The sequence below is a fragment of the Macrosteles quadrilineatus genome, unplaced genomic scaffold (assembly GCF_028750875.1).
Source record: "Macrosteles quadrilineatus isolate MER2022 unplaced genomic scaffold, UCM_ALF_1.0 Scaffold_5__1_contigs__length_97177068, whole genome shotgun sequence".
In the NCBI taxonomy this organism is placed as follows: domain Eukaryota; kingdom Metazoa; phylum Arthropoda; class Insecta; order Hemiptera; family Cicadellidae; genus Macrosteles; species Macrosteles quadrilineatus.
Genome location: NW_026542598.1, coordinates 94,695,422 through 94,719,028, shown reverse-complemented (window position 1 = coordinate 94,719,028; position 23,607 = coordinate 94,695,422). Strand labels below are relative to the sequence as shown.

Below are 23,607 nucleotides of genomic sequence, written 5' to 3'. Positions count from 1 at the left end.
ATTTAAGTGTTTTGTGTAATTAATTGCAACTTTACTCACATTTAGTATGACTGCACAATCTATAATGTATTGTAAATGGCCGCTTTGATTCGATATTCGTTCTTTTCATCTTTTGCTATCACAAGTGCTTTATCCATTGATTTGTATTATATGTGCCTTATGAGTGTTTTATTGTTTTTGGTGGAAATTCTTGATTAGTACAACGCATTGTCCTGTGATATAAGACATTGGTCTTCATAGCCTTGATGTTTACTTGATGAAGCAATCAATGTGGAAAACTCAAGCAATAAGTATTATTAAGGTATTAAACGTAAAGGGCATTACACCTAGAACATACGAGGTTTGATATAGTTATTTAAAAAATTACATAAACTTATCTTTTAAGACTTGGTAATCATTACTGTTTCTAAAAGAAAGGTACAGCTTACGGTGGAAATACTTTTATTTTCACCTTCTATTTGTTAATTTTAAAGTCGATAAATATTAAATTAAAATTGCTATTGGTCATTAGTAAATTGTTGAGTATTCTTTGTTGAAGATAAATCTTAACTAATTTACCTATGTATTATTCATTTTAAATGGCTTAGCATTTAAAATGTAACAGATATAGGTATACATTTTTAAATAAAAGAACAAATTGCGTAGCAATACAGTATTTTTAATAAGTTCATGATAAAACCAGAAATATTTTTGGACTGAACATTTTGAATGAGAATTGCAGTAAAAATAACCTATAATGTGCTTTTAAAAGAAGAGTAACCAGCTAAAAATTGTTTAATCTTTACTAACTTATTATTTCAAGCAAAGTCATTGTTTGATTATAGTTAGTTATTGTTAATTTATTTATACACAAAGGTTTTCTTCATTTGTGTTTTGCTCTTGAAAAAATCCATAAGTATTATGCTGTACTTTAATATAGCTGTAACTTAAAGCATTTTCAGTAATGAAGAAAAATAACGGCTCAATTCATTACAAAAATCGTAATAGAATTATAGATGACATTTTTAGCTGGGTTGATACAGCACAAGGATTTAGAGAAGACTAACCATAGACTTACAAGCATCTTCATTCTTATAATATACGTCTTCAGTTTGCGAAGTATTTTGTCTATGGTCACTCCTCTCCTTATCTGTTTTAGCCATAAATTGCATCTCTCATTCACTAATCTATTATTTATTTCATGTAACGAGTGAACGTTTTTAATTTTAATATTTAAATGTTTTTACAGTTAAATAGTTAGTTATGATCTGTTCTTTAGTTCATTTAACATTGTATGTAAATCTATACTGAATATTTTAGTAGTTTCTCATTCATCATTCCAAAGATTTAATTTTAAGGCTTGTAAATAGTAATATTCGCAATAATATATTTATTAAGTTTGTATATAAGAGGTTGTATACACACAGAATGTGGTTTCTTTTGTCTGTTGTTCATTCCTCATTTCCACTACTGTTCAAAAGTTTATGTGCTCTGTTACTTTTTGTTCTCTTGAAATCTATTAAATGTGATTTCCATAAGAATTGTTGTACTTATTATTTAAGTTTGTGCCCATCAACCAGAATAAAATAGGAGAGTTAGTAAGTCTCAAAAAATAAAAGGTATATTTTAATATCCAGATGCTGCAGTAGTCTAACAGCTATCTAAATAGACCAGTAAAGTTTGTCATTCTAAAGTAAAGTTTCATTTTCTTCCACTGAGCTCTCAGTGATATTGTTTCAGAACAAGTAAAGTTTACAAGATACAAGAATTATATACATTTAACCATATATTATCTATGATTTAACCTTGTGAAATCATGACAAACCTGTTCTAACTAAAATCAATTCCCTTACAAATTTCTAAAATCTGAACAGGAACCTATGTATAACATAGCATTATACATTATAACATGGGATCATTAGTAAATTTACAGAACAATTCCAACATTCCCATTATTTATGCAAAAAAGTGGACTGGAGTAAGTAGACTGAACTGAAGTGAAACAGTCGAATGAACTGGGTTGAGAAAGTGCAGTGGACTGGAGTGATAAACCGAGGTGGACTGGAGTGAGAAAGTGTGGAGGACTGGAGTGAGAAAATGGAGTGAACTGAATTGAAAAAAAAACCGGTGGACGTGTGGACACACGTCCACTAGCTCCTACTCTATTCTGGCCTCCTGATACAAAAGTGGCATTGCCGTATACGCAGTTGGGTACACGGTAGCCGTGTCTGCAGTTGGACACACGTCCACTAGCTCCTACTCTATTCTGGCCTCCTGATACAAAAGTGGCATTGCCGTATACGCAGTTGGGTACACGGTAGCCGTGTCTGCAGTTGGACACACGTCCAATAGCTCCTACTCTATTCTGGCCTCCTGATACAAAACCGGCATTGCCGTATATGCAGTTGGGTACACGGTAGCCGTGTCTGCAGTTGGACACACGTCCACTAGCTCCTACTCTATTCTGGCCTCCTGATACAAAACCGGCATTGCCGTGTATGCAGTTGGGTACACGGTAGCCGTGTCTGCAGTTGGATACACGGTAGCCGTGTCTGCAGTTGGATACACGGCCACTAGCTCCTACTCTATTCTGGCCTCCTGATATTAAACTATTAAATTGGTCATTGTTACCAACTATTTTTCATACCCTTTTACACTTTGCCTGACTCCATCCAACATTTCCTTCTTTCTGTCTCTCTCACTGGCATACATTTAGCTGCCTCTTTCTGAAAAATACATCCTCCAGCCTCCCTAAAGTGAGGTAAGTACCTCTTTAGTCTGATCATTTTTAGTGGGAGACTCTGGAGAGACTTCACTAATGGCATGAGAGGCTGTGGAGGCTGCATTTTGGCGGAAGAGCCAGAGTTTTGGCGGGAGTTGCAGAGGAGGTTAGAGTTTTGGCGGGAGTTGATGAGGAGGCCTTAGTTTTGGCGGAAAACGCTGGTTTTAGCAGGAGACTCGGTTGGGACTGTGCTTTTAGCATCAGACTACTTTTAAACTACAGAGGTCTCAGTAAAAATTATATAGCCTACTCATTGGCTTCCGCCAAAACTGCAGCCTCCTCAGCATCTGCCCCCTTTCATGGTGGAATGACCAAGAAACTTCCAAATAATACTGTGACAGGGATATAGGGAGGTATTTATATTAAAATGATACTCATAGGTTATCAAAATCAATGTTTATTAGTATAAAATCAAAATTAAACACTTTTGAAGTACAGTACAGTAACAGAACTCATCAATTTGCTAAGATTATAAATTTCAAATACTGTATTAAATTTTACAGGAGAATAATTCATCGATAAGATATTTAGTGACTAGTTTGCATAGTGATTTTTCTTGTCAAACATTTTGTGAAATATGGATTCATGATAAAGAAAAAGTGTAACAACAATTTTTAACTGACTTCAACATTTGAGGTTACAGTGAGGTGGGATTGTTTTTTACCTCTTCTCTTATCCTTCTTCTATTGAGTCAACTTCATTCTGCAAGTCCTTTCCTCTTTCTTGACCAGGTATTTAATATAGTTTGTTGATGTTGTAATCTAAAAACATAACATTTACACAGTTAATCAGGAACATGCTAATTATAGCTCGGCCGCTTAGAAAACGACCTGCGCGCTAATGCTAAACTAATGCTGGAGGAGGTCGCTTTCTAAGCGGCCGAACAATAGTAATTCTAGTAATTTATATAAGGGTGCCATTTAGATACTGAGAGTTGAAACGGTCTATTTAGAATTTTCAAACAGAAAAGCTTGACGAAACTATCTCAAAAAATAAAAACGGACCTTATTACAGTAAGTAGAGTCCCGCAAACTCGGCACTCGATAACCCGGCAGTCTGGATAACTCGACCATCACCTGGCTCAGAAAATTAGTGATTTTTTGAGTCCGAGTTAAACAGTGGACACAAGTCAGCTCTAGTATAATCATTTGTAACTCGTACTAAGGATTTGTAGTACTATATCCGATGACTTAATACTGACTTATAATATAAATCTAATTAAAAAAGGCGGTTAAAAAGCTTAAAAATTGTATTGTTCTTATTTTTAACTCTAGTTCCCGATAACCCGGCATTTCACAAACTCGGCACCCTTCCAGTCCACATTACGCCGAGTTTGCGGGACTCTACTGTATCATTTTAATAGTATATTTCATCACTAGGGCATAGAGTGACTCTTTTTGACCCGAGCTCAAGTTTCAAAGTCAAATGAGCGAGGGTTGAAAGGACACTTTTTGCACGTGTGACTAACTATATTTTTCATCATATTGCAACATTATTAAACAAACTAAGCTAGAAAAAAATACTTTTCATCTAAAAGATAACTTCCAAAATAACTTTCAGCTTGTTTTCAATTTTTCTAATCCAAATAAGCAGCTGTTTAGTAAGTGATTCGATAATTTTTCTATTACGATTGTGTTTGTGTACATCAATATGTTGAACTATTGACAAGAATGCAACAATAAGTTACAACTGATGAAATCAATCGATACATAGTTTCAATTCAATAAACGCCATTGATTACAATCAAAGTTTACAACTGACTTTACGCCCTAGACTCTAGAGACTAAAAAGCTTTTTACTCTCTCCGAGTAAAAGAGGTCTGCAGCGCATGTATTAAAAACGGCTGTTTTTGATGTGGCACAACAAAAACCTTTAGAATACTGGAAGTATCCTATCTACTGTATATGGACCAGCTGTCTCCAATTTTTTTTTTAAATGAACACTCAATTGAATTAGCCAGTCACAGAGGCATTTACGAGTGCTGCTCGACTACGCAGCGCCACTAGTTATTTAATTACTTTTCCTCCTTTTTGTTTCTTCTTACTTTTATGATGTTTATAAATATATTGCTTCTTGTTTTGCATATTTACTCATTTTTTTTGCAAATTACAAACAAGTTGTGTTGCCATGGAAACCAGATATCACCCATAATCAGCTGTGGTAAGGTAAAACAAACCATTTTTTCTCTGTTAGTACTTAAACAACTAGTGATTTTTATACATAGGGAAGCTATTGAACTTTATAATAGTTGTGTAATTTGGTGCCTGGAATTAATCTTGGAATTTGTTAATCAAGTTTACTTTAAAAAAATAGTTTTTAAAATTTTTTTGCAATCTTTATAATTTTATTTTTATTTTACACTTTGACTATGCAATTATTACTTTTTTGTGGACAATAATTTTACTCTGAACAAAATGGGGAAAGATTTATTAATTTATTACCTAAGGTTTTCTTTCTATAACAAGTAAAAGTCTACAAATTCAGTACAATTAATTGCCGACAGAGGGTGGTGCAGGCAGCGCATTAATTCCTTCCCCAATGGGTTAAGATGGTGATGGAAAGACATAAATTTTCCAAGCTTAAATGAATGAATGTACCCCATATCTATTTACCTGGGCCAGATGCCTGCCGTGTATAGGGGCTTGTCTGTTGTGTTGCCGGATGGTTCACATATCTCTCAGGGTCTTCAGGTATAGAGCGAGGGTAAGCTGATGGTTTCTTGGGTGGTACTGGGGCGACCTTTGTTGTCACGGGTCGACCAGCCGAGTCCAGGTTGAAGGAGCTCTGAGACTGAAGGCGTTTGGGCGAAGGTACCCTGAACCGGTTGGGAACGTACTCCAAAGATGCAGCTTTCCTTTCAGAGATGGAATAATCGGGTCGAGGTATCGGAGGTTGGTCGCCGCGGGAATTACTTCTGCTGACGGGTCGTCTCATCCGCTGTGGTTGGTCACCAGCGATGTAAGAGAAGGGCTCAAACTTATTGAGTTCTGGAGGTACTTGTACTCCGCTAGAAAATCAAATGTTTATTTTAGTTTGTAATATTTTGCAACACAATAAAGTGCAAGACACATGGACAATAGAATGTAGTTGCCCAATGTTCTACAGTTCAAAGAGTGTGCTACTGGCAATATTATATTTTTTCTCTTAGATTCTCTCATGATGGATGTTACATGGAAAATGCAATAGCAACGAGTGGTTCCTTTCAGCTTGCGTTGGCTACAAGTTCGCATGTGACAGAAATTGGTAACCTGCCATTTGCACCTATGATATTTGTTGTTAGTCTAACTTTGTTATTTTAGGGATTTTTGCTGTCTCCCAACTGAAAAAGTTTTAAAAAGTTTGCATTTTGAATCTGACAGTAAGACAGTATCTAAGACGTAACAAGTTTTATAGACAGGAACAGTTTCCAGATCCTTACAAATTATATACCTTGCGATAGGCGGGGCGTTGTTTTCCCTCCAAGGTCCACCTGCCCTGTCCTGATCAGTGGGAACTCTCTGGTCTACTGGCCTAACATCCTCTGGTATGCCAAAATCCTGCATCCTGTGTCTAACAGCGTTCTCCTTAGAATCTTCTATCCTCTGTTGATCAGTTTTGGTTTGGTTTTGCCGCGGGCTTTGCTCAAACAACGACGGGTCTGGCCCTTGGTAGAATCTGTTTTTCCACGACTTCTGACTATCTTCTGCCATCAAAGAGCTCTGAAAAACAAATTGGTTTGGTATAAGTATTTGGAGTGGAATTATTGTTGTTAAATTGAATTGGAATTGTGTGTACACATGTAGGCTACTGGTATTATATTTTAACCATTGTAAGGGAACAAAAAAAACTTGGTCCTATCTAACTTCTAACATTAACCTATATTTATTTTAAAATATTTATACATTCTTTTCTTGGTAGGATAGGTTTGGAAATCCATTCCACTACGTTGACCTTAAAGGAGGCTCCAGACATGCGCCATTCGCCAAGCACTGAACATAGGAGTCTATTTGGCAATCAGCAAACATTCGTGCTCGTGTTTTCCCGTTCATTGTCGGTATTTTTGCACACATCAAAGTGAATGAATATTTTTGCTATTCCCAAAACGAACAGTTGCTCGTAAAACAACACATGTGTGTAGACGTCTACTCGTTAATAGGCGAATAGCAAGGCAACTAGATCGCCGAACGTAAAATATTTCGTGCTTTGCCCATGTCTGGGGCTGGCTTGGGTACTAATATTCTGTAAAGTACATAGTGGTTTTACTGCACTGAAGTTAATTAACTATCTGATTCCATCTTTGGAGCTTTTAAACTTAACATAAGAACTGTTTGGATTTAAATATATAATTAATTACCAACCTGCAAATACTTGGTGGTGTACAATGAAACAGCGTTGCACCCCTTGTAGACAATGTAGAGAAAGACAATATTGAGACCCCAGAAAAAGATGAAACGGCAGAAGTAGAGGGTGACTAGGAGAGACGGAAGCCATGGAGTAATGCCTTCTACTGAGTAGTTCGTTGTGAGGTTACTCCAGGATGTGTGAAAAGTCATGTCAGCATAGTAGTCTGGGGTCTGCAAACGGTAATTAGTTACGATAAATATGGGTTAGAATCACCCCAAGATCATGTGGGTTAGTTGTGTATCAAGTATCAAAGATTCTTTAATTCTTCAAAAATATTAGATTCAGTCCCAAGGTGGTTTTAGATACACCAAGCTGCGTTTAAAGGCGAAGACAAGTAAAAGATTTTGTTGACAGGATGAGAATAGCGACTTAGATCAGCTGTTTCTTCAGACAGGAACATTAAAAGCCCAATCAAATCAACTGAGATCAATAACACACAGATTAACTTTTTAGTTGTATATCAAATTTGGCAACGACTGTTTGAGCTCGTAATACACACAAGATTTTTCCTAACATCATAATTAACTTGTCATAACACACAGATTAACTTTTTAGTTGTTTAAAAAATGTCATTAAGTTATTATGTGGATTGCTTACAGGTTAACTACCGGCTCTGAGGCTGTGGTTATCTTAGAAACGCTAACAGTGAAATCAACTGATTTAGTGGTTTAGCGAGTGGGAATCGTTATACCCGCTCTAGAGCGGAAATGAGCTATTTTGCGTACTGTTACAGGTGTGGTGATGTGATCGTTTTCACCCAGTGGTAGGAAAAGTCTTATTTCTAAAGACCTACTAACCGTTGAGTGTAAGACATCCAGGAAGTGGTAAACGGCTCCAGCGAGATCGAAAATGACGAAAACACATGACAGTGTGATCCACGGGTAGTAGAGGATTGCTCCCTGCCTGCCTCTCACTTCCACTGACGCTGCGACTGAACAGACAAACAATAATTAGAACTATATTTATTTATTTCCAAAAAAATACAAATTTACTTAACTCATACAATTTGGCTATAAAAGCCATTTATAGCTTGTCTGCGGTAAGTAATTATTATAATTTTTGTTATTTCACAGTCGTTTGTTATTCAACCAACCTTGTTTGTATAACATTTGGTATGGATAAATTTACTATATACAACTGCTACTAACTTTAACGTGCCTTCAGTGAAGTGCAACAGAAATACCATAATATGAATTTGTTATTTTGAGATATTTGTACTATCCAAAACTTCAGAGTGCTGAGGAAGTTCAAGATAAAGGCTAGAATCTATGAAAACCAACAGTGTGAGTTCATGAGCTTTGATGTGAATCACCTCAAATTTATTTAAGATAGAGGAGGTTCACCTGTTTTTAATTTGTGGAAGAATTTAAAAAAATTATTATCTTAGGGCATTTCAGACTACCCCAGCACTCAAGACTTCAAAGCTTCCCTGAACAGTTTCTTTAAGCGTACAAGAATTAAAATGATCTATATTCAAGAGATAATGAAAATGTTTGTTTTCTGTCTAAATTGAAGGTTTTTATGGTATAAAGATGTGTGAACACAACAAAACAATATTGCTAACCGATATACCTCAATAAACACTCCTGGTCTAAGTAGCTAAAATTGTTAAAGCAACACATTTCTGTTTTTGGCTCAATTCTCAACACCAGTTTTAATTTTAATTCCATGCAGTGATCTAGAGTCTAGTTTAATATAGGTAGACCAAATCATTGACAATCCATAAAAGAAAAGTTTCTTTTTTAGACGAAGAAAATAGTCTGTGTTAACCTGTTTATCTTCCTCCTTCCACTAAAATTAGCAACACTATATTTCTACTACTGGTGTTTAAAAGGTGATAGTTTTTGCCAATGAAAAATTGATGATTGTAAGAATTACCAGTTAGCAGGATACAAGCAGGTATCCAAGCCACGGATAGTACCATGTGTATCCACAGCCAAATGTGAAGGTGCTTGGCAGGATCCGTGGGTGGTTCGAGGAGAAATCCTTGGTTGGCAGCTCCGGAGACTCCATCACAGCTACCTGAGAGTTATGAAATATAGAATCAACTTCATTTGTTTAAAAACACGATTTGCATACCCATGACATCAAAATTGTCAAACATTTAAGTTATAGCGTTAACTAAAGATACATTTCCATGAAGTAGACAGTCATTCCCAGGTTTGTAGTCATTGTGTGTCTCAAGTTGTAGCTTGTAGCCTTTCTATAAAGTGGAAGTTAGTATTGATAATATTATACCATTAACAAGTGTGTTGACGAAAATGCTGTTTTATTTCTAATACACCAAATGCAAAACTGGAAGAACAACTTGTTTTAAAGACCTAATATCTTTTATGTCCTCATCCAACAGTCAGAGTATTAAATACTAAGAGAAACACTATTCCACAGTAGTAAGGCTCATTCAATTCCTCTTTGGTTGATTCTAATCTTAATTGGAAAATTTTTGTCAATAAAGTATGCAAGAGATTAAACTCTATTTGTTTCCAAATGATTGTTCATTCGAGAGGTTATCGGCTTATGATTTATCACGGTCTTTTTTTGCCAGTTGTAACATATGGCATTGAGTTCTGGGGAATGTCATCTCATGCACATAACATTTTTAAGATCCAAAAAAAGTACATCTGCCTCATGACATTCTCCTCAAAGAGAAAGTCATGTACACAATTTTTCAAAGAATTTTGTATATTAACTGTTCTCTGCCTAGATATATTTTAAGATGTCTGATGTTTGTTAAAAATAATTTTGAAAATTTTATGTAAAACTCAACATACATCATGAAACTAGATTTCAAGCAAATTTTCAGTATCCAAGACACCGTCTGACGCTATATGAAAAGACACCACAATATATGGGGAAGAAACTCTACAATAAACTACCCAGCGAGTTGAAGGAAATTAGGAAACAGCTTAAGAAAAAAGTTAAAGGATTTTTTGATAAAAAAAATTATTGTTCAGTTGACACATTTTTAAATGATAAGTTTTAGAAAACCAACTTGTAAAGGGATAATTCATGTTCTTAAAATTATTATTGTGAGGTTTTATTATTTTTTTTCTCTAGATACTTATTACTAGGTGTAACTACTTAATTATGATAACTTTACTGCATTGACAATGTCATCTATTCTGTTCTAGCTTTGCTAGTTGTTAAAGAATGTACTTTCATGACAATAAAGATATTCTTATTCTTATTCTTTGACTTCTCTTAAGTTCTCTTTGAGTAAAAAACTGGCTGCAACGCCCAGACAGGCGGGTTGGAACTTGAGTTTCAAAAGTCAATACCTACTACTACTGTGTCTAAAGATGCAAGGAGATGGGGTGTAAATTTGATTGAAAAGAAAACGGTCACAGGGTAGTTGATACTAGTAGAATAATAGTTTTTGAAAAGTAACTCTGAAAACATGTCAGTACAAAAATGATTATCTTCATACTTTACTTCGTCAATTTAATTAATTTAATTTAATTAATTAAATCGCCCATACATAGACAATACATGGAATACATATCGAAATGTACATCATATGGACAAACAGATTCAAGTTTAATATTGCCAGCCTCTTTTACATATGGAAAATTTACTTTTTCGCTTTTCCAAAAATCTTCTTTCTTAGTTGTGCTATCTACCGAGTTACTTACCCATAAAATAGGTAACATAGAGCATGCTCCATGTATTGGGTCCTTTGTTGGTATGGATGAAACCCCAGCTACACCCATAAACACCGACTCCGTAGATGGCTAATGCACCCCATACCAAAGCCTCCAGCTGGTAAAACGATAACAAAATTAACCACAAGTTATCAGACAAGGGATAAAGTTTTATAAAACTCTTATTATGTCTATATGTCTACTTACAGAGTTTTTTTAAGACAATGATTATTTAGAGAGGTATTGAAAATTATTTGGTAAATCATTGCAAGTAATAGGGGAAGAGTTTGTTTTAGGATTGAGTTTAAAACAGATTTTTATTGTATAAATACTTTTACCTAACCCGCCATGTTAAACTTCCCTATCCCAAGCGTGATGTATACAACTTCTTTACTTCTCGAGTGATGTAAAGTTAAAAAAAATCACTTGGTGAGGTAATGAAACCCATTTAAATAACATTGAGTGCTTAACTTAAAAAATATACCTCTATGGAGCCAACGACGTTCAACGCTAGAAATCAGCTGTGCGCTTGAATTTTATTGTTATATTTTGAAGAATTTTCCTAACCTAGCTTTTGTTTGTAAATGAACGTTACTGTTTGAAGATGAGTGAAATGGATAGTGAAAAATATTGTTTGTAACCTCCTGTGTATTGTCGGATCAGGTAAAATCTTGTACGTTACACGTTACGCAAGAGCGTGTTTACATGACTTAGGTAAATTCTGGGTGATGTAAAAAGGCTCTTACTACCCTTGTAAGGTAAATAGCTATTACTTCATCATTATTAGTTGTTTGAGCTATTTCATGTGACTGTGACTTATTTATTCTACTTACACATTTTTGTTCATGTATTTGGTCAAAGGTTACCATCAATCAAGGTTAACCTTTGCTGTAGATCAATGATAAAAAAACCAGTTATAGATTTATAGATAGTAGTGGTTGGTCAAAAACTCAACCAAAGATATCTAGTGTACAGACTTCTATAAGCCCCCCACGGTAAATAAAACATGTGATTGGAATTTTATCCATTTGTTGTGATTTCCTGTTTATATTTAGTTGTTATTTCGTCACCAACATGGCAACCCATAAAGCCATGTTATTTTTGTTCATTTTAAATTCATTTTTTGTGCTTATTTTTGGCATAATTTAATTTATAAAGAGATTCTGCACGTCTACAGGAAAATATCTTTCCAATAGTATGCGTAAATTTTCCCTGCAATGCACACAAGCTGAAAAAAAGGTTTTAAAGAAACATGCTTGCCTATTAATATGTAGATTCTAGTTTTCCCGAGATTGGAATATCATACTGACTCACCAACATCCATACAGTGCTATAATGTTAGTTGGATTAACTGTTCAAATTGTTTGTGATGTGAGTGGATTACTTTTATTTATAGCCATCATACCTATTTAATTATTTAGAATTTTAGTGTTTAAAAACGTAAAAAATACCTAAGTAATAAATAAGAGCCTATTTCAAGAGTCATGTTTGAATCATAACTATCATACTTGCTTGGTTTCAAGTTAAATCTAATCTTGGTAGTGATATAAAATTGTTGAAATAATCAATGGATATTGATTGTAATATCTAATCTACAAACAATGAAGGTGAAATAGGTTTCAAGGAACTAGCCACACAAATGGTTTCCATTATTCCATCATAAAGAAAATCGTTGAAAATCGTTAATGCAGCTAAAATGTTTCAAGTATATTTTATAACACTATCTATATCCCAATCACTTTATATTTGCCACAAAAAACATTACAGTCATTGTAGCAAAATTGAAGTTACGTGATTATACGTGAATATAATATTTCAATGTATTGGGGGATTTATGAATGAACATGTTTTTGTCTATAGAAGTTGACAAAAAGGAAGTTGATGATTTGTTGTTAGAATTATAAAGGCATATAATACTTGTATGTAATATGCCCCAATCAAGTTGTGTATTTTGACCTGTTATTAAACCACCTTATGTTTTAAATTTCACTCTTTTATTGGAACAAGGTTGGTTGACAATATTAAACTGTTTTGGTCAAAAGGCGACAAATTGGTAACAAATTGTCAGCTAACAGACAAATACAAGATATTCACATTTGTTTTCCAATTCATTTGTGCCATACATAATTCTGTTTGGATTTTTGTCATTGTTTTCATTGAGTACTGTGTTGACAGAATTCACTTTACTTTAAGAAAGAGTTTAAAACATAAGCTGTCAAAAGCAAAGTTCAGACAATGACATAAGTAAATAAAATTAAATATGGTACAACTTTATTCCACAATATTACAATTATTTTTGTTTAAAGGATAATATGCACCGGTATTGCTATACAAATTTAGATATAAATAGACATTCTAGTTTTTTAACACAATTTTATGTTATAATTGTTTAAGATATTTTTACTTAATTCATAAATATGTGAAATTGTACTTTCCAACCTAAAAGTATGCAGAAACTCATGTCAGATATTTTTAGGTTACTTACACCTGCAGTTTAGTTACTGTTTTAGATGAAGGAATGTGGTATGTGCCAGTAATGTGTTGGTTGCAGTAAATATTCGTACTGGACAGAAGTCAACTGTGACTCAACTGATAAAAATCATGTTAGATAAAATCCATACAACTATGTTTTGAAAATGTATCTAACCTGTACTAAATGAAAAACAAACACTTTTGAAGTTTTATGAAACATATTAAACACATCAGTGGAAGGATTTCAAACAAAAATATCATAATACTAGGTGGAAAAATTACACAATTTTTCAAAACTTACCAAAGACACCCATCCGGCAATGACGCACAGATTCTTGCGGAACTCCTGAGGCACCATCTCACTTCACATCACGTGTTCTCGGTGGCAACCAGCACAGGTGTGTTCTGTTATCAGCAGCCACGGTTATCTGGGTTTATCAGGGAACTGTGTCGTCACACAACAAACACATCTGAGCCTGGCTAACCTGCTGCGGAAAACTAACTGATAATGCAGGAATGTAGTTTAATTAACGGATAACAATTGATTAGTTATGCAAGGTTAGAAAGGTTATTTTTGGATGTAATTATTTTGCAGTGGCAGATACAGAGGGGGCGCGAAGGGGGTGACCGCCCCCCCCCCATATTTTTTTACTGCATGTAATACAGTAGTGCATACAGATTGCGTAAAATAATTTGTCACACTAACTCTGGACAAAGAAATGGTATAAAACTGCCATTTTGGAGACTTAGTTTACACAAATTTTTCGGGGGAATATTCATTAAGGTTTTCTTTTAAATTTGTTTAAATTCACCAAAGTAGATACTGTATACATTTTTTTCTCAAGCATTTGTAGGTCTAAAGGTGAGAAGACCTGTGGGCATATTGCACATTTTAGTTGTCTTTGACCCGAAACAAATAATGCAATATCCTTTTACTTTTGAAAGATTAAGTCTGTTCGAGACAGTTATGGTAAATAATAACAATACCAATTTCCTTTATAAAGTTGTGGCTTTTAGATCTACAACATGATGGATGAGTGGTTTACCTATAATCAGATTGGTTACAGTATAAATTAGAGGTCTATTAATATCCATTTTCATAAACTGTTTTGTCTTTTGTTTACAATCTGACTGTGGTTAAACATTCGTCATAAAGCTTTACAATGACGCCTTAATCGGTATAAATCGGTTGGCAGGACAGCTGAAAGAGTTGAAGAAACCCCCTCATTGTATTACATGTATAGTTTTTCTCAAGCATTTGTAGATCTACCAGGCTCAAATTTAAACCTTAAAAGATTGGGACAAAACTAATCCTACTAATATTATAAATGAGAAAGTTTGGATGTATGGATGTATGGATATATGGATGTATGTTTGTGACAAGTGAACGCGAAAAATACTGGTCGGATTGGGCTGAAATTTGGCATGATGATAGCTCACATTCCCGATTAACATATAGGCATATTCTTATTTCAAAAATCCTTTCGGGCTCCGCCCCAGTGGCTCTGGAGTTTCCCATGTTAACCTTATGAGAAATGGAATTATTGAATCTTAACAGCTGTTTCAACTAAACAAGTTAGTTCTGTTCTATGATGTTCAATAGCATTAAAGTTACAAGGATTACCAACAGGGTGCAGCACTATTATTTCTTCTACATTTATGACAACAGCTAATTTGCAACCAAAAGGTGAGTGAGCGTAGCGAACGAACTTCAACCTGGAGGCGAGTTAGCTTAGCGAACGAGCTAACCTGAAGGCAAGTGAGCGCAGCGAACGAGCTCCAACCTAAAGGTGAGTGAGCGTAGCGAACGAGCTCCAACCTAAAGGTGAGTGAGCGTAGCGAACAAACTTCAACCAGGACGTGATTGAGCCATGCGAACGAGATAATCTTGAAAATTAAGAAGTTAAACGGGGCAAAGCCCGCGGGTTACAGCTAGTGATTCATATGTTTGAATAATCTCAAGCAACCTTTAGTCACTTTGCAATTTTGACTCATTATCAACTATTTTGTTAGGTGATATGATAACAGTATACATTAAATTAACATTCCAGAAACATGACTAAATCTTATCACCTTGCTGTAGTAGCCTACTGTACTAGAACATAAATATGTTCAAACAAAATACAACAAAAACAAAATATTATTGATAATGCAACATGTTGTTTTCTGGCAATTAATGTGTGAACTTGGTTGTTTATGAAACATTATCATTTTAACAGTTTTAAGAAATGCATTATATTCTGAGCAAACGTCATGACACTCGTGTCGACACCACGAGGCTCCTTGCTATATACTGGCATAATTTGCTAACAGAATGGAACCATTTGCAGCTCTGTAGGTGACGTTTACGCTTCCCTGTGGGTTAAGATTGTTCAAAGATTATTGAATATCCTGCTTCATGCAAGATAAGATCAATAATACGTGATTTTGACTACAGCAAACATATATGATGCCGATATTCACCACCAGATGACTGATGGGTGATGGTCACAGTGCAATGAGTGAAGTACAGAAATGGGTTCGGGAGTTCAAAAAAGGGCAGTGACAATGTCAATTTCAGAATGAATTTTTTAACTTCCTAAATCATAACCCATTTACGCACTTAACCCTCACTCTTTGCACTGGGGACCTTCCGTCATCTGGCAATGTTGGCATCAGATATGTTTGTTGTGGTTAAAAAAAAGTATCACTTACTTTATCTTGTATGCAATGGGGGAGTTTCTATAATAAAAAAAAAAAAATTCTGAACACACAGCGAAGCGTACACGTCACCTACAAAACTACAAATGATTATATTCTGTTCACAAATTATACCAGTATACAGAGAGGAACTTCATTGCCTTGTACACAAACTACGGATCCATGCGCAAAAACCTTAACCTTACCTTTGCTTTAAGTTTTTGTCGATAAGAAGCGACGACTTTTCAGAAGAGTAGTTGGAGTAGCTAGGAAAGTTATCAGCTGACGCAGACTGTGGTGGAGGCGCTCGCGTGTTGGTACCTGACAGATCTTGCCAACCTCTGCGGCCCATCTCACTGACCTGTCAACAATAGAAGAGATTCTCAACCTTCCTAGATCATACAACTTCATAAGATAAACATATTGTGCGTACTACTTAGTCTTTAAAAAAGGGTTATGTATTAACCCTTTTTTAACCATATAAACCCAACCATCCAGTGAAGGTTAGAATATTTCCTCAGGTAGGTAAATGAAGTACTGAGCACTGCAAAAGTTTTGATTTCACTTACATAAATTAGAACAATTTTTTAAGTGTGTCACTTTGATTTTACTATGTCAAACATTTTTTTAAAAATAAACTCGTCCTTGTTCTAACGTCTTGTTTACACACAACATGCTAAGTTGCCGCTTCAGCCTCGACAGCCCCACCACAGTGGCCTCTGAGTTAACACTGGATTAAACATGGAAATGATCTAATATGTGAACATAAACATGTCTTTAACAACTATATCCCACACACAGGAGTAAATTCTCCTTTGTGGGGAATAATTTCGCTTAAAAACCCGTTTATATTTTTTATTAATTTTTTTTACTTTAAATAGCTTTTCCAGAAAATTGTGTATAATTTAGAAAGCTAAATAATATTGTAAATATTTTTTCAGAGAACATAAATATGATGGAATAGTGAAATGAAAGTAGCATTCAATATTTTGAAATCTTCCCCTAATACTGAAAATTTATTTTCCAGACTACCACGAGTTATTTTTAAAAGGCCACAAAACTTAAAAAATATGTTGGTGAGACCCAAAATTCTCGGCCTTCAAACAATTTCCACTCACTAAAAAAATTTAAAAAATGGTGTTATGTTTTGGTTTAGACACGGCTGTGAACCATGTCACAAGCCCCGATGTGGTATTTGCAAAATTATGAGTTGTACATCTGAATTTGATAGCAAAGTTACAAACAAGGTTTATCCGATTGTTGGTAGATCAACTTGTGAAACTCACAATGTGATTTATCAACTGTCGTGTAAACATTGTCCAAAAGAATACACTGGCCAGACTTCAAACTCTTTTAGAGTTCGAATGACAGGCCATCGTTTTGATGTGGTACATGAAGACAAAAGAAAACCAATCTATAATGCCGCTCACCACAACCAAAATTTTGAAGGCTGCTATATCCTTAAAGCCCTTCACAAAGTAAACCCACATCAAAACCCTAAATGCAACCAACTGGAAATTCTGAATTGGCTCAACAGTTGGTACTGAAAACAAAGATCCCCTCTGGTTTAAATTTAAGATAGTAAATAAGTGATTCAACTCAGCTGAATTTTAATTTTCTTTTAGGCTGATTTTATTATTTTCTTTGATCTGTACTCAATCATATGTTCTCATAATTCAATGACCTTATTCCCTATATGGGAAATTCGCTAAAAGCAAACAAAAGCTCACAAACATCAACGATTGACTGATAATACTGTATGTAGGTAAATGGACCAAGTTACAAAACAACAACAATCTACATACAATCTACAAAATGTTTATTCATAGTAAAAACCTAATTTTTCAAAAAATAACAATAGCAGCCTATTTAACTACTAACCAAAGTGCAATAGATTTTAAATTATATAATTATAATTAATTTACAAAAGTATAAAACATAAACATAAAACTATTTGAATTTTCAAAACTTGTATTCAAATGTTCTAAAATAAAAAAAAAAACTTAAAAAAATAACACTTAAAATAAAACAACATAACAATCAATGTACTATGATGACTGTTAATGATTCATGGAGAAGCTTGGATCAAGGGATTGAGGATTATTTTTACCGATTCCTCCTTTGGTTTATCATCCTCTAATTGCTTATCTTTAGCAACACTATCGTCTCGGTTGGTCGATGATTCTATTTTAAATAAAATTGGTTTCAAATGAGGTCTTTCCTCTTTTGAAGCCTTTTCTGCGTTTCCCTCTTGAATGCTCGGAGGATTGTTACTTGAGATGTATTCAGAAGCATAATCCTTTATTGGGAGATTGTCTGCGCGTGGAATGTCCAACACCTTCTCTTCTGGTTTTACAGAGGCTTCTGTGCGTCTGGAATACAAAATAAAAGTCCAATCACTATCAGTTTGGCTAAAAAATGGATTACATAATCTGAATTGAGGTTGAGAATGTAAAAAAGCACAAGAGCATAGTATTTTTCTAGTGTTTTTTTAGGACAGAGCAGTCGTACCTGAATAGTAAAGAGTATTATAATCTGGCATAAAGAAAAAGAAAATTTTACAGACGGACAAAAATGTAATATTTCGCTGTCAATGACAGCTATTTCTCAGCACCTTAGATTAAAATGCTGCCAAAGACATTAAAATATTCTAATGTTTTATGTTTGTGTAAAGTGTTGTGTTTCTTGTGCCACATTGAACTCTTATTCATTTGGGCAAGCCTGCTATCGTCACAAGAAATCCCTGCAACTTGAATTAGATTGGGTTGATAAGTCAGTACACCAGAGTGTGTAGGTATTTAGAAGGGGAACATTAGTTATGGACAAGTTTTAAATGGACGAGATGGATAGTTTTGTTCTCTTGAATCAGCTGTTTCTTTGGGAAGCGTCCTTAATCAAAACAAAAGTAATAAAAGACATATTTGTCCATTTTAAAACCATAGGAAATATTCTGACTTTTACAGGATAGAACTGGAAAACATTTGATTACACAAGCACTTTAACCACACAAGATTCAATGTTAGACTTATTGTTATCAATATGTTCTCTTTTTTCTAGAATAACTCTGATACATGCAGTGTCAAAACTGTATTATTTGTTTTATGTGGTACTTTCAAGGATGTATTTATAAGATATTGATCAATGTAGTCAGAGAGAAAATTTGGTATTGATGAATAAAACTAAGATTGTGACTGTATACTACTTTGACAATAAGTTGAAGGTTTTTCAAGATTAGTTATTTCTTTTAGAATGAACATTGTAACATTCTCGATAAAGTGCCTGACTAGACTAGTTCCAAACCGCACAGATTTCAGTTAATTCTTTTCTTATGAATAGTGTCACACCGTTCAAAAGACCAAAGTTAAAGATTAGACCCTTGTTCCTATCTGGAAGTTTCATAATTGTTAAGTACCACAATGAAATCATGCACTATCTTATCAAGTGTAGAAGATTTGGGTCTCCCAATTACAGATAATACCTATTCTTCACCTCGATATTGATTTCACACATGACTCAAATATTATTTTGTCTAAAGCTATTCACGATTTAGTTGTTTCCACTGACTCATACCTTTTTCTTAATATGACATCAAGGACTGATAGATGCTCATTGTATGGCTCTGCGGGGGGCTGTCCGTATGAATCTGATAATTGTGTGTCACTGTAACTTTAAAAGAATTGATAATTTTCAGTATTCAGACTAAGAAATTAGCTGTAGCCCGTCCTACTCACATGAATCAAGTAGGTACTGTATTCAGTAAAAACTCTATTTGATTCAAAACAGATGGTTTTCACAAGTGATTATTTTCAAGAGCTACAGACAGAAAATAGCAACTTAAAACAGAAAATTTCCACTCTGATTACAAGGTCAGCTACATACCACCTTCCATTGCACAATAAACCAGTTCACGCATCTTTTGACATTCCCCTCCTCTCAAAAGTCAAGAAAATCCATCAAGTGGTTGATTTACAATTTTTGGGAAAAACCCCATTCACGTTTAAATACCTATGTGAGATTTTAGTATAAGACCCTGTTGTATTAAGTCTGTTCTTTTTATCATATGATTTATCTGTGTTCAAATATGTTTTGTTGTCAGATGATTTTTGTAAACATTGGTTTAGTTTGGAAATAGAGTTTGTTGAAGCAAGATGCGTGATTAATATCCTTGTATTAGAAATAGAACATGGTGGCATAATGGATTTTTTATCGAACAAAGTCTAAAACCACGCATAATGTCAAGTAAGGGCAGAAAAAAACGAAATACTCGTAGGCAAAGGTATGAGGACAACAAGGTGGACGATGCCCAAAGTGAATTCAACTACATGTAAGAAAGGGATTCTAGAAAGACTGAAGGTGAGTCACTAGGTTTTGCATTGGGACAGACAAACCAAGAAAATAATGCAGTTATGTGTACTCCTACTCCGATGATAAATCTGAGAACCATTCACCGAAACCGGAAGTTCTTAGTTCCTGCACCGTACTACGGAGGAGATGGTATTCTTTCAAACTGTTCATCCATGGTCCTTAATCGTCCATGCAACTCACGTGATTGTCCAGGAGCTGGCACAGTAACCCGTTACGGAAGGTCCATTAAGAAACTGAGGCGGTACTTGAGGCGGGATGTTGTATTAAGTCTGTTCTTTTTATCATATGATTTATTTGTGTTTAAATATGTTTTGTTGTCAGATGATTTTTGTAAACATTGGTTTATTTTGGAAATAGAGTTTGTTGAAGCAAGATGTGTGATTAATATTCTTGAATTAGAAAAAGAACAGACCCCAAAAAATATGTTGTGGGAAATCACACGCATAGAAACTTTATTGGTTTTTTTAAAGATATTGTTAAAAATATATCATGAATACAACAATGAAACAATAATAATACTATAAAATAAAATAAAAAAATTAACACCACGTGTGTTTTTATGTTAGTAGATTTACATAGTAGATCCACATTTAAACTCAGAGTCTTTGGAATATTCTTTAATTTTTGACCGCTAGATTGTGTTACTACTCTCATTCAGACCGTTCAAGTAAGAATAACTACAAAATTACCTTTTCACTGAAGTTTCTTCCTCGCTGTCGCTATCACTATAGAACTGAACTCCTGAAGAAGGATTCTCCTCCAATATTGATTTTGTCAAGTCACTGAAAAACCAGAGAGTAATGTATGTTTTCTGAATACAAAAATAGGTACAGGAAGTGAAATATTTAAATTATTGAACTAAATCAAAATATAATATTACCAAGGCAAGACTTTTTGGTAAAGGTTTAGTAGCATATTCTATGCAAGACTCGTTATCTATACTTCGTTGAAAGATAGTCCATATAAATGGTTGTTTACTTATAAGTGTATAAAGTCACATAAGAATATTAAGATACCTACCTGTCATCTGAAGGTATTTCAAATGATGCAAGCGTTTCTGAAGTCAGTAGAAGCACTGCCAAAAACCCCTGGAAATACAGAATAGTTTATAATTTAATAGAAACGTGCAGTTTGTTTTCACATGAGTGAGTGGTACTAGAAAAGTAACCAATGAATATAAAAGTAAAATGTATGGTCATAGCATGTTAGCTTTGACTATTAATAGTCAATGATGTTAGGTTGAGAAATTCAATAAACCCAGGATGACAATAGGATGGATCTATAAAACCGGTTAATTTTACTATTTGTATTTTGATGTTACCATTCTAATCTCAGTCTATTCTTCAGACTCCATAAAATCAAAATGAGGGGATGTTTGATATATATCAAACACATTCCCTTCTGGATTTTTCATCCTAATGAATCAGTAGACAATAAATTAAATTCATAAACAAATTCCGTACCTTCAAAAATTTGTCTCCTTTAAGATCTTATTTGGTTAAGATTTAGTAATCTTAACCAAATAAGACTATAGGCAATCAATCAATATCAAGAAGTGATTCAAAATAACCAAATTGTTCCAAACATGTTAAGCGTTAACCTCACCTGGATAAGCAGCTTCATAATGTAGGTTGGCTCTCTTCTAACTGTGTGCTTACCAGTCAGTGGTGTTAAATAGCTAAGACTTGCATATGTAAATTAGCTTTAATTTCTTCTTGGACCACTGCAACGGTGAAACTCCGTAACCAAATTAACACCTCGCCTCTCACAACAAGAGAGCTCATTACTTAGAAAGGTGCTTCACTTTTCATAATCATTATGCAAACATCTCACAAATACGCACAAAGCATTTCAGACTTACAAAACAAAGGTTTTACCAGAGGAAACATGGCAAAAATTATACATTGAGACATACATTGAGACAAATTGAAAACTGAAAGAGGTTACATTATGATAAAAATTTGCATAATTATACTCATGAGTAAGCTCTATGGCTGAAGGGGTTACCTCAATACAATGTATCTACAGTTGTTTAATGTAATCTTACAATAAATGTATATTTGGGATTCACAATGGCTAAATTACAGTACATTATGATTTGTTATGGACACACCTTTGACATGGTAAAATGTTGAAATAAAATCAACATCATTAGTTTAACAGCATTTATTTAAGTTTGCATGTTTTAAAAATGGTACTAAATTAAATATGTTATAGGAACTTCTAAACCAACATTTTACATGAGGGTAACATTAAAATTGAGTATTTCCTGGTACACTAACGTTCCTGAACTACACCAATATCTTTCAAATTGAGACACCCTGTAAGGCAATCATTTTTCAGCTAAGTCAATTGTTTATTTTACATTAGTAGGGTTTAAACACTAATATAAATCATAAAGCTCAGCAATAAAATATTCATATAAAATTTGTAATAAAATCAAAATGTTTGCTGAAAGATACTAAGTGTGACTTAGTTTTTACAAGAATGACTGTACTGTGATTCAATTTTTATTATTACTAAATTGCTCTTGCGTCTTTGATTATTTTCAATGAAAATCTTTTATGAATCCGTGATTCTAAAAATAATAGAGTTCATTTTTAAAATGAAAAAATAAGAGCATTTTTAAAATGAAAAAAAAAATAAGAGCATTTTCTTTTATTTATCCTGCTTGACCATTCTAACAGACTTAAATCATAACACTTACAAAATACGAACTTTTCAATTAATTAACAAAAAAATTTTGCATAAGAACATTCTTCAGTTGCTGGATCTTTAAAATGTCTTTACATACACTTTTTACTTACATCTCCCATTCTAGAAACATACTCTTACAAAAATCAATACAAAACTATAAAATTACAATTACAGGAACATTTTAAACATTCATATCTCACAGTATACAATAATATTTACATGCATATACATATAAGAGTGTTATACATGAACTATTTACACACAACTAGTAAAACGTTGATACGACTATGAGCTGAAGATATAAAATGTATTTTAAATTGAATGAATTTTAATAATACTAAGTGAAATAATTTTAGTCATAATATTACAACAAGTAAGTATGGTGGGTATCCTAATTAAATATTAATAGATTCTCATTACTTTTGCAGTCTTGCACATTAGTTTAGCTAGATCAATATAATATGTAAAAAATGACCAGCAAAATTATATGCAATTTAGAGGTTTTCTTAAAGCTATATGCAGTGATAAAACATATGCATAAAAGAGGTTGTCATTATTTTAATGCCAATACAATGTTTAATCTGATTTTATGTATCGGGTTTCAGCTAT

The 23,607-nt window shown here is 33.9% G+C and overlaps 2 protein-coding genes across 3 annotated transcripts; both read right to left on the bottom strand.

The window, feature by feature from the left end:
- Positions 1 to 3,142: 3,142 nt before the first annotated feature.
- On the bottom strand, positions 3,143 to 16,230 carry LOC128994213 (uncharacterized). Its single transcript, XM_054418594.1, has 9 exons — positions 16,143 to 16,230; positions 13,559 to 13,745; positions 10,777 to 10,903; positions 9,023 to 9,166; positions 7,942 to 8,075; positions 7,099 to 7,314; positions 6,191 to 6,459; positions 5,374 to 5,768; positions 3,143 to 3,522 (listed from the first exon to the last, which is right to left on the bottom strand). The coding sequence occupies exons 2-9, from the start codon at positions 13,613 to 13,615 to the stop codon at positions 3,497 to 3,499; spliced, it is 1,368 nt and encodes a 455-aa protein (XP_054274569.1). The 5' UTR covers positions 13,616 to 13,745; positions 16,143 to 16,230; the 3' UTR covers positions 3,143 to 3,496.
- A 1,771-nt stretch (positions 16,231 to 18,001) lies between these two features.
- On the bottom strand, positions 18,002 to 22,184 carry LOC128995344 (uncharacterized). 2 transcript variants are annotated; one of them, XM_054420329.1, is made up of 5 exons: positions 21,907 to 22,184; positions 21,322 to 21,389; positions 20,991 to 21,083; positions 19,507 to 19,602; positions 18,002 to 18,308 (listed from the first exon to the last, which is right to left on the bottom strand). In XM_054420329.1, the coding sequence occupies exons 1-5, from the start codon at positions 21,922 to 21,924 to the stop codon at positions 18,005 to 18,007; spliced, it is 579 nt and encodes a 192-aa protein (XP_054276304.1). In that variant the 5' UTR covers positions 21,925 to 22,184; the 3' UTR covers positions 18,002 to 18,004. The 2 variants fall into 2 exon arrangements, with proteins under 2 accessions (XP_054276304.1, XP_054276306.1); XM_054420331.1 differs by lacking the exon at positions 19,507 to 19,602 and having other exon boundaries at positions 21,907 to 22,174.
- Positions 22,185 to 23,607: the final 1,423 nt, after the last annotated feature.